Genomic DNA, 12356 nt, shown 5'->3' on the forward strand with positions numbered 1-12356 from the left:
GTGGACGCCCAGAGGGGGATTCTCCACCGCAAGTGCGTGTGGTACCCCCCTGGAGTAGATTCTGATTCTTTTGCACCTTCATATTTCTTGTAGAGGGGGGGGGGGATGGGCTCCGGGAATCTTTCTCACCGCACGAAAAAAAAATGTTCAAGGGTTTCGTAACTGTCAAACTTTTAGTGTTCATTCTGTCAATACATTCATATAATGGCATATTTTTAAAGTGTAGAATAATGACAGTAATGACATAGGATTGATATACTTAGTCTGGCCATAAGTATACCGTTACAATTGACCTGTCATTTTAATATGATTGTTCATTGGGTTTTCTCATTTTGGCGCCAATACTTTGTTTAATATTTTTTATATAATTAAAATGGAGTGGGGTGATAAAGAGAACCGAATCGCCGTGATTGCATTACATAAAGTAGGTATGGAGCCAAATACCTTTTTAAATCTCTCCATACGCTTGGTATTAGAAAAATATTTGTGTTAATAGCCCGATTAATACGTACAACGAGACCTCCTCTGTTTGTGACAGAAAAAGATCTGGCCGTCCACGTAGTGTTCGTACGAAAAGGGTCCTGTCCGAAAGCAAAAGATTTTATCTCGGGAGATGAAGATAGAACCTACCTAGAAACATGTCGCATATATTAAAAGATGACTTAGGACTTGTAGCCTATAAGAGACGTACTGGTCATTTCTTTACTGATAATTAAAAAAAGAATAGGGTGGTAAAATGAAAACAACTACTGAAGCGGTACGCAACTGAGGAACATTTAACAAACAAAATGACCGTATTTATGATCAAAGCTCTAAGGAAGTTTTCGAATTAGTTGACAGAGTGCAACGTGGGCACTATCCGACTTCAGTTATAGTTAAGAACAACACCCCACGAGTTACCATGAAGGAGTGACTGAGATGTGCTTTGTGAAAAAGGTTTCAGTATTTATGGCTAGACTACCTAGTCTATATACCTATATGGGTTGTCAAATATTTATGCGTACGTTCAGAAATGTAATTTATGTAAACTAAGGAAAATATATCAAGCTTTTTAAATATACAGCAAATCAAGGCGTTGAGTATTGAAATTCGGTGATAGTAGTGTACTTAATATTTTTTATTTTTTTTTACTTTATTCCTTTCATCAAATCATAAATTAAGTTCAGCGAAACTGTAACAGGACCTTCATTGATTGTTAGGCGGTACGAAGACGGGTCAGCTACTGATATACTAATAGTAACATCTGTTCTATATATTTTTGTGTTGGAAATAAATTGCCGTAGAATCGACCAATCATTTTATGCGTCCTTCACATACCAACATTATTAGCAAGTGTTTCATAATTATTTTTAATTCTTGGAATGCACGTATATAAAGTGCTTCATCACTCTTGCACTTGATATCGTGGTATCTGACCGCGTTCATGAAAAGTCTTCACACTTGGCCAAATAAATAAATCAATATTTTTATAATTTAATTAAAATAGATTCGCAAACTGTTGAGGCTAACCATAAACTATTGCTTTTTCAGGATTCGAAATCAGAAAATAATTTAACGTATTATATACCTAGTATAGTGAGGCATTATTTGAAAATTTTAACTTTTGTAATTGTTACAAATTGTAGTTATTAAATATATCTGTCAAATCGAACGATATCAGGATTTTTCTTGTTTACACCCTTCAAAATGTCCTAAAAAGTAAACAAAATAATATTTTTAGGATGCCTGGCATTCTTTGATAACATTATGTGCTAATTAGTTTATGTATTTATATTTGTTTTTAGTATGTAGGCTTATTCCTGGATGGCCACAAAACACAAACAGAACATCTAGTCTATAATAGGAAGTTAACCTATTTCTTTCATTTTCAGTTAAAAAGAAGTCAACACTCAAACAATGGAAGAAGAAAACAATGGCAGTTGGGGTTTAGGTAAATCATTTATATTTTGAATTTTAAAACAGATTCAAAACGATAATAGAACATTACTAGATGAGTCACCGTACATTCCAAACGTGTATGACGAATGCATACTAAGTAAATTAGTAAGAAACTGTTAATAAAGAATTCATTTCCTTTTTTACGTTGGTACTTTGGTTGGTTTCGTGAAGTTGGCACGTCTTAAATCATAATGCGATGGGAATGTTAGGATTGAGAAACAGACTGAGCGTGAACTTCGCCTCCCGTGTGTCAAAATGAAAGTAGTTTTTTTACATACGGATATGTAAAAAAACTATGTCGTCACGTCTTTTGGGCTTGCTTAAAATCTCTAAACACCCGAAAAGACAAGAGACTTATTAATTTATAATTTGTAAGAATTTCTACCAACAATATATACTACCAACTATCAGAACTATGCGATCAGAGAGAAGGGCGCAAATAATTCAAATCAATAATTTCCTTGTTTAATCCTCAGTCAAGTGAGACGAAATATCGTAATTCATAACGAATTTCTCAGTTATGTAATGTCTAGGTACATAACCTACTTTCTACGAAGTAGTTTTTTGTATATAAATTAAACACGTTGATTTAATACGGCAACATACTAGTACAAAGCATATTCCATTTTTGAAGTGACACTTCTTTATCGGCGTTGGAAAAAAAAATACCGTGACATTTTTGGGCAACGCGTGACATTTTTGGGCAACGCGTCACATTTTTCCGTTACGTGCCATCTTTTTCTCGTCCCTACCACGAAGAGATTCGAAGCCATTAATAACAAAAACATATAGTAACGATAACAATGATAGTAATAATTCTATTACAATTAATGAAATTCTGTAATAATCTTAGTAGTAATAAGGTCAAATGAAACAATTGTATTATTTGTATTCATCTCTATGATAATAAAAGCCTTTTGTGAAACTTTATCTAATTTAACTTTATTCAATTTCTGTAAAGATGCATTTAGTAATAATAGTAATTTTTCGAAAAATAAGGTCATAAAGAAGTTTCACTTCTTACGTGTGTACACTAGTACACGCACACATTTTCTTTTGTTTAATAAGGTTTTTAGTATAATTATTGTTCTATATAGACTACTTCGCGTATAATAGACATGTTAACAAAAATCCTTAAACTTCAAATCAGAAGATTTGCTGGGGTTATTATAAAAAAGAACTGGTTAATATTTGAATAGGACAGAGACTCGGATCATTTCATTAACAGGTATATCTACCTGTTAATTGAATTTACGAAACCCAAAAAACTTTCAACCTAAATAACTGTTACTCACGGAGCCTCGGGAAGTAAATACGAAAAAAACATGACCATTCGGGGTAGAGGGATCGTAACTGTGAAACAAAAATTGATTTATTTATACTATACTGTCGAAAACATAGTACACAATATTAAATACATAAGACACAAAATATCTCTATCGATATTGTCGACAGCATTCAGTAGGCGCAACGTCTTTGTTAACGGAGATTCGTGCAACAGACTGGTTCGGGCCCTGGCAAACAAAACAAACAACCATTTCTTGAACGCCTTCACCACCCCCGGATAGAGTTTAAGGAGATAGTAGGCCAGCTATAAGTCCCGCCATGTTTCTAATTAATTGTACCCCACCATCCCTAAGAAAAATGAAAAGATGGCACAATCCTTGGGTGGGCTAAACACGTAAAAATGTTAAACTCTTTCTTTATTTCAGAATTATCCGAGGCGACAGCAGACCCCAGCATATCAATGATCGCGGAAGATGTACCTACGTTGACGGTGGCTACAATACTTGGCATAACAGCTTTGATCGTTATAGCTATTGTTGTCGTTTTCCTTCTAGGAATAATAATCGATTGCCGACAACAGTAAGTAATATATTATGACATGAACGTTTTAACTACGTTTCATCTTTAACATAGATTTAATCTTTGTATGTATTGTAATGTATAAGATCTTTATGTTCACAAACTGTTGTGTGTATCCTGCACGCTCTAAAATCTTGCTGACTTTTCTAATGCGAACTATTTAATTTCAGGCGAATTCTCGATAGAAAAATTGGACAGATGAAGCGTAAACGCAATCAGAAGAATATCGCCAATCCGCAGAGTGATGCAATAAATATAGCTGATAATATGGAGGAATCGTCTAGAACTCCTGCACCTGCTGAAATTCTTCGTGAAATCCCTTGACAAGCGATTTTTTTGTAATTTTTGGGTCCTATATAATCTCATTATGAAGATTTATTATGGCGTTGGATATCAGCGTCAATTATTTATAGTATTAAGTATTTTATATTATACACAATATTATAACCAAGTTTGGTCAGCGTGTAAATCATACATCATCAGCCCTTAATGATAAACATTTCTTTCATCAAAGTTACCTAACTAAAGTTACTTAACTTTGTACTACAAACAGAACAAAGATATATAATAACACATAAACGTTTATTAGTAATCATAACAATCACATATTCAGTATTTACAATATTCTTAATCTATATAGTAATAATAAAAATAATTAAAGATATAAAAAGTAAATTAAAAAGAATTTAAAAAGTTTGGACCCTGAGGCAGTGTGTGTGTGTCTGTGCTCTTAGAACCCCACGGCCCAAGAGTCTCTACTCCACACATATATAATTTTAGACTGAATTACTAATTTTTTTATCTATTATAATGTTTTTTACTAGTTTACATATTTGTAAAATCTAAATTAAGCACGAGTTTATTGAAAAAAACTAATCTGAATACGACCTGTACCTACTTAAATGACCTAAGATATAATTATGTGATAATTAGTTATTGTTAGTATAGGTAAGTGTAATGTAAAACTTATTAATTAGCAATCATCACGAGCTGTAAAGCTCAATAACTACAAAATATTATATTGTATTTAGACCAATTTTTATTTTGTTGATAATATTAATAAATCCGAGTATTACCAAATTATTACGCTTTATTTTAGTACTAAAATCAATAGGTATTTGTAAAGTTATTGATAACAAGCAATCTATCCAAGGGGGCATCTAATGAGCTCTTTTTGCTTAATGACAAACTAACACCGAACTTCATACATATGACGTTTAATCAACCTACCCGTTTCTACGTAATCTCAGCGGTAATCAGATTTCGATCGAAACAACGCGACGGAACCTAAATATGACCTATCAAACTATGACAGCGAACTAATAAGCGATCCTGAAAAAGTTACTATTTGTTAAATGTGTTAAATGTATCGAAGTGTCCTAACATAATAAAAACCTCAAATCGTTTAACAAAGCTCATAGTAGGCACTCTGATATCAATAGCAAAATGGATATATAACATATGTTTAAATTCATTATCGTTCATGAAATGCCAATGTGTAGTCCGTTTCTACGGAGTCATGGGGTTTGTGCAGAGCCGTACCAGGTCCACCTGTCACGGCAATGTGTTATATACGCAAGCTGCGTCAATACATACCTATTTATAATTCATTTTTGAGGTTAAAAAAATAAAATTTGCGGATATGATATTAAAATGCTCACTTAAACTAAAACGAAATTTAGCTCACTTACGCATACTAATAATTCTGATGTATCTCAATATATACCCTCTATCAATAAGAATGCTCATATTCCTCTCTAGTATTATAAATTTTAACTCGTTTTAACGTAAGAGAACTAAGCGTATAAACAAAACATTACGTCGTCGATAAAGTTACTGATATCTGCAAATTTTGGGTAATAATTTAAATGAGTTTGACAGTCGCGAGAGTAGAAAATGTTTAAAAAGCCGTCCTTGTCTATGTAATGTTAGATTCTGTTGATCATGAAACGTTTCTTTTTAAAACCAGCCAAAAATACACAAATAAAACCAGTATATTACGCATAATTTCCCAATCTGTATAATGCATAACACGCAATCAAATAGGCAAGTCCAGCATTAATTTCAATGTTTTTACACATTTCGGAATCCTATCAGTGAAAATCAATAAATTAATTATCAATTACTGATAAGGTTTCGAAGAGAATGGTATAAGCAAACACGGTTATCAAATAGTTCTATTCGATATCGTTAAGAAAGTACACGACAGGTGCAGTCTCATTGTGTAAATGTGTCTACAGTTATAAAAATGGGAAACTCTAAGTCGAAGAAGTCACAGAAAGAACCCGACAAATTTTTTGAGCGTGCCCGATGGAAGGAACACAAAAGTGAAGAAAAAAAGAAAAGAGGTGCAAATCCTATAAATAAAAGAGTTGCCGCAAAAGAGCCACCGTTGAACCCTGCGGCCACGCTTAATGGACCTTCGCTAGGGAGTTCCCCGCTCCCTGCCCCTGCGCAAGTTCGTTCATACGACGAAGATGCTTTAGATCGTATGCGATATCAATTGAATCACGACTCCGATGCGTTTTTGTTGAATAACATCCTTTTGTCTGTGCAGTTCTTCGAAAATTATGAACGGTGAGTGTAACGTCATTGTTATAAGAAACAATCGTTCTTGATAATAATAGGCGCCAGGGACCACAAGAGAACACTTTGTGCGTGTCGTTTTTCTTGAGCAATGCTTGTCCGCCATGCTGAACTGTAGAAGGACGGGAAAGAAAGAAGGAACATTAAAGAAAAACCCATTGTAAATCTTAACTGTGAGTCTAGGCTTAGTAACGTATTTATTCTATAGGTGGTTATGGCATAGAAGTTAAGATATTATTGATATCCTATTATAAAGCGTTAACTTTACCTATATCATGTAGTCGGCATATTTGACTACAAATTATGAGGTTCTAGTTCAATGGTAGCCCTAAGTTTGGAAGTTGGCAGTGTTTGTTTGTTTGAATAGGTGGTATTGCACGCACTTGTACACTAAAATACATCCTTTGTGTAAACACATCTCAAAACAGCTAATATATATGGCCTGGAAAACAGTATTAAAACTACAGCTTTTTGCAACCTGTGTTTCTCCTAGTCAAATATTATTCTTATTTCAACATGCCTCCTATCGAATTAATATATGTAATCAAGATTACGTGTAAAATATAAAATATTAAGATATTCAAGCTGAGTTGATAAATATAACTTTCGAAAACTTTGATTTATATTCCTAATGGTATAGCTATGTGGAAGGAATTTTATTGATATTAGGATAAGTTTCCGATGACCTAGTATTATGGTGATGAGTTTACTTTTAATTTAAATGACTGTCATCTTTCTCCTCTTCCGGAAAGATGACGTCTTAACATCCATGGGGATGATGAAAATGCAGAAATGCATTTGTTTTATTGATAGTTTTTCTTTAGGTAAGTTGAATCAAATAAAAACAAAATGGCTTCTTTTTGTTGTTGTTGGTTGAACGAAAAAAAATAGTTTTAAATTTACATTTACTGCCAGTTCTCCAAACAAAGACATAAAATAGACGAGAAGAAATGGTAATAAACTCTCTGTCATTCTTTTTAATCGCCATTTTTTTACATAATATTTGTAAGCCCCTGAAACCATCATATCTTGCTCCTCATCACATCTTAAACAGTTAATAATGATAATGATACTGGCATGAATTTACATTACTCATTAACACGCAATCACGTAGTATCAAGGTGAAAAAAAATTAAACAATGGCGCTACAACCTTTTTAGGTCTTGGTCTGTTTTCATTCACCGTTCGAGCAATTTCGAAAACATAGAAATAAAGTCCATTGGTGCACGGCCGGGGATCGAACCTACGACCTCAGGGAGGTCATGGGAGTTGCTCGCTAAAGCCACTAGGCAAAAATAATTAGCACATAGCTAGTTGTAGTAGTAGTAGTAGATAGTAGCACCCGTTCACGAACATGACGCCTGTCCAGCCATCGGCCCCTTCGTCATATTATAGGAAGAGAGACAACCCGACGCGTGTACGCCAGCAACGACATTTAAGCGAGCTTGACTGTCTAGACGGATGTTGACGATCGCCCTAGAGTCTGAAAAATCACTCAGTAGGTCCAGCCGTGTTACCTATTTTCAATCATTTTAGTTTAGCCTCCGCTATCCTGTCTCTACTGGACTCTTTATCGTACAAATGGCAAAACGGATAAATTTTCCTACACACACACAACAGTTGCATATCAAATGTGTCTGGTTTGCAAATGGAAGAAATAATTTGTTTTCTTACAAAATATTACTTTGTGGTTGAACCCTCGTCTCTAGTCTCTTCTCTCGCCTCAGGCTATCAAGACTTCTTGCTTTGTGATAGCATATTTAGATGATTTCCGAATGATTCTCAATTCCATTTACTAAGCTTAGGGAACATAGAATAAGAATTCGAATTTATTTCTCGAACTTATCTCCCTGAAGTTCATATATTTAGAATTAATAAAAGATAAAAAATAATTTACTTAAAAAGTATTCAGGTTAGCATAAATGCTCGTCGAATAATTAATTTATTAAAGCTTTGACTGAAGTGTGACAAGAATAGCACTTTAGATAGCACAATTGTAAAATAAACGTCTATTAATTTAAAGAAATATTCCGACCGATATAGGTATTAGTAACGGATATAAAGGTTGTGACGATAAGGTTTCAAGAACATACTTACTTTGATATGATTATCATACCTATCATCAGCGGTGATTTCTTTTTATTATAAATCACATTTACTCATTTAAATCAATCGCTTATTATCTTTAATTCTTAAAAGTCATTTTAATAATGAATCTTACTTTTACTAAATTATTTAGCTTTTTACATTTTGTAAATTTATGAAACTGTTAACTTAAAAAGTCATCTATATTACTTACATAAATTTATCTTGGTATGTTTACTTTTAGGGAAGTTCAGACCCTGAAAAATAATCCTATAAGTGAACGACAATACTCAATGGACGCGGCTATGGTCAGGTGTCACAAACACGTATTTTTTGCTGATAGATTGCTTGAATGTGTGCAAGAATACGTCTGCTACCAGAAAAGAAGAGATCTTTTACAACCTTTAGCGGCACCAAGGCTGTTTATCATATACGATAATGTAGAGGCCAGTGAACCCGGAGACACTTCTGATTATTGTGCAGTTCTAGATGCGCCATTTTATAAACTACGTATCGAAGACACTAAAGAGCCGGGTAAGTTGAGTAAGATTAAAATTAAGCCAGTTATATTGATTAAAAGACATATATAAATTTCTGTTATTTTTTCAGGCTTCGTCAAACTAAAAAAGTTAGAGGTACTAGAGAGTACTCTTTCTAAAGAAGCAGATCTCATAAAAATAACTCACACACACTCAGACGACAGCATATACACTGAATCAGAAAAAGAGTCAATTGCCTCTGATGTTTCGCCTTATTTTGGTAATGACCACGAACCTCCGCTTAGATCGGAAAGTTTTGACAGAAGTGCTTCTCCTTCCGGGGATCTTTCAAGATATGTAAAAAATAATGCTCGAAAAAGTGTAAGTATTTATCAGACTCAGGAAAGCGAGAACAATAAAATTAAAAATTTTGATGCGCAGACCAAGCCAAGGAAATCCATTTTAAAGAATGCAACTCTTGAAAATCCCAGTAATATTGAAATAAGTTATAACATGGAAAATATAAATATGGGTGAAGATACTGAAACGTCTGGTTACCGATCAAACTCTAGTCGTCAAACAGAATCAAGTGAAACAGAATCAGATTATGGGTATACTACTATTACAGAATCAACAACGCCTAAGAAAATTCAACTTAGTTTACAATCTAAAGATTCAACAATCTCTGGAAGCTTACCAGATGAATGTTGGATTACTGTTAGTGAAAAGGCTTTTGACTGGAGTGATGATGAAGAAGACGAAGAAGCGGATACAGCATCAAAATTATCTTTAACAAAAACTCTTTACGAGACACATCAATATCTAAACTCAATAACGTTTATGAATGATTTTGTAGACAACTTTATTGTTGGTATCGGGTCTGGATTGGGATTTCCTCAAGATGCAATAAAAGATGCTTTAACTCAAGGAGCCAGTATATACTGTAATAACAATAGAAACGGATCAAATATTAGTTATGAAGTATTCCCAGCACTTTTAGCAGCTTGGCCAAATGCAGCAAATCAGTGGATTATTCGAGAAAGAAAGATAATTCAGAATCCTCGAACCAATTTCAGTTATCAATGGCCAACTAAATACATGGTCGGTAAGGCTATTGATTTCGGATGCTTGCTGGTACCAGTAGGATTTCGACCGAAGCGAGGATTAAACCCCAATCAAAAATTACAATGGAAAGTAACATTTCCAGCGGCTGAACGATATTTAGAAAGCTGTTTAGCTCATTCGCATATGAGGTGTTACCTATTTATGCTTGCTTTACATAAATCTTTTATAGAGAACGATACGTCTAAAATCGGTATCGATGCAAGTCATATAAAAAATCATTTATTTTGGCAATGTGAAGACAATTACGCAAAGTGGCCAGAGGACAGACTAGGAGAAACACTGCGTCTATTCTTGCGAAGTTTTTATACACATTTCGGACGTTCTCGATTTCCTAACTACTTCATAGAAATGTGTAATGAATTTAAAAGCATACCCAAACCATTACTATTAAAAGCACAACGGAAATTAGCTGATATTTTGGAGGCACCGGTGATGCATACACTATATGCATTAAATAAAGTAAAATACATGAAAAAAGATTTTTATCCAACGTTTAACAGCCGCAGACTATATGACATCTTGACGTGCAAAAATCCATTGCGGCTGATAAATCCCTATTTACCAGTTCACTCTGTACCAATGAACCATGATTCTTCTGACAGTGAAGACGAAAACGTAAATAGTATTTGGGATAAAGCTAAACTCCACGACAAACACTATCAATGGAAAAAAGAACGTCAACGTCAAATGAAAGAACGGAGAAAAGCAAATTTCAACATGAGGAAGCCAAAGGAAAAGGGTAAAGAAAAGATAGAAACAGAAATTAATAAAAATGTAAGTGTCATATTTTCAACACGTTTTGTTCATAAATTTTGTAGATATTAATTCGTCTGATAATACAAATTGATTGCGATAATGATTATTAGATTATGCTATGATTCTTTCTTTCTAGATAATTTTGCCGACAAAAATGGACTCGGAACGACGGCGGTTAGTATTTGAATTTTTCATTTCTCACTTCATTGCTATGGCTCGATCAAGTGAAAAATTCGACGCTATCAGGCAAGCGGTGATTTATTTAGAGCAAGCTAAACGTTTAACGATTCTCCTGGGGGAGGAACCTGCCAGCGAAGCATCTGTACACGAATATGATAATATTATACGTGACAAATTAGCTGATTGTCAGCGAAAGCTAGCCAATCACATTGGATACAAAGTATCTGTTCGAGAGCATGATCGGTCTGTAAATACAAACATGATGCGAAAACAGCGACCAAAAGTTGAACATATAATTAATAACCAAGGCTCCCCTATTGACAACTCCGCAACACCATCATTCGCTTTTGCAGATGTTCATGTTGAAAATGTTAAAATTCGCGATAAAATGGCCTTCGTTGAAATAGATGACCTTGAGGAATCCAAATTATAACTTTTTATTGCACTAGGTATTTAATATAAATCCCATAATCCCATCTTGGGCTCCCCTACTATAACTCTATAACTCTCTGTTATATATATATATATATTAACATTATATAATATTATGTATATAATGTTCAGGTTTTAAAACTTTGTCATTTAAGAAAATAATGCGATAATTATATATATTATTTATTTTTAGGAAGAAATACTGTTTGACTTTCTATTTCTATTTTTATGTTAATATTTTTTGGGTATTTCGAAGTGTAGTTATCATTAGTTACACAAAATGTTAATGTGTTTATCGTAGAAAATGTCCTCGAGGTTAATTTTGTACATTAATAATAACGAATTTAATACTAAAACGTGTCGAAAAGAAGATATAAAAACTTCTTCTTTAATGTATGCATCTTTTTTTCCAATATGACGGATGTGTGCAAGCTATGTTGCCAACATAGCTTCTCGAAATGCTAACCTTCTTTCCTCAAAAAAACTCCTAGAAACCTTTTCAGGTGATTATCGTACCTTGCCGACATTGTTCTTGTATGTAGATCATTTATTTACTAGTGATTTAATTAGAAATAGTTAGTACTTTTTAAAACTATACTTTTGTGGCCTGGGCTCCTATTGTAAAAAAATCTTATTTAAGTATAAGGTCATGTTCTAGAATCTCGCCTTCATAAAATAGTAAAATTCAATATTTAACTAAAATACTTTTTATGTTTTTTGGTTTCTTCATCGTTAGAGTTATTGTTTACATTGGATTGATATTAATAATTTTAAGGTATTTTATGCGTCAGACCGTGAATAAGCGGGAAATCAAAGTATAGGGAATTACTAACCTATTAATTTCACCTATATTTTGTGTTTTATAATTTTTATAATGAAACAATGTTTAAAAATATTTTTTATTGTCAG

General features: G+C 33.5%; 1 protein-coding gene across 2 annotated transcripts; it reads left to right on the plus strand.

Annotated features, from left to right (window-relative positions):
• Positions 1 to 5775: 5775 nt before the first annotated feature.
• LOC123710881 lies at positions 5776 to 11620 on the plus strand. Of its 2 annotated transcripts, none has more exons than XM_045663162.1 (4): positions 5776 to 6381; positions 8720 to 9009; positions 9085 to 10853; positions 10972 to 11620. In XM_045663162.1, the coding sequence occupies exons 1-4, from the start codon at positions 6053 to 6055 to the stop codon at positions 11446 to 11448; spliced, it is 2865 nt and encodes a 954-aa protein (XP_045519118.1). In that variant the 5' UTR covers positions 5776 to 6052; the 3' UTR covers positions 11449 to 11620. The 2 variants fall into 2 exon arrangements, with proteins under 2 accessions (XP_045519118.1, XP_045519120.1); XM_045663164.1 differs by lacking the exon at positions 5776 to 6381 and adding an exon at positions 6395 to 6563.
• The last annotated feature ends 736 nt before the right edge of the window (positions 11621 to 12356 follow it).

This window comes from Pieris brassicae, chromosome 6 (assembly GCF_905147105.1).
Source record: "Pieris brassicae chromosome 6, ilPieBrab1.1, whole genome shotgun sequence".
In the NCBI taxonomy this organism is placed as follows: domain Eukaryota; kingdom Metazoa; phylum Arthropoda; class Insecta; order Lepidoptera; family Pieridae; genus Pieris; species Pieris brassicae.

Coding starts and splice junctions, on each gene's coding strand:
- LOC123710881 (XM_045663162.1), top strand. CDS start 6,053: ATGGGAAACTCTAAGTCGAAGAAGTCACAGAAAGAACCCGACAAATTT. Junction 9,010..9,084: donor CGAAGACACTAAAGAGCCGG/GTAAGTTGAGTA, acceptor TTATTTTTTCAG/GCTTCGTCAAACTAAAAAAG. Junction 10,854..10,971: donor AAACAGAAATTAATAAAAAT/GTAAGTGTCATA, acceptor CTTTCTTTCTAG/ATAATTTTGCCGACAAAAAT.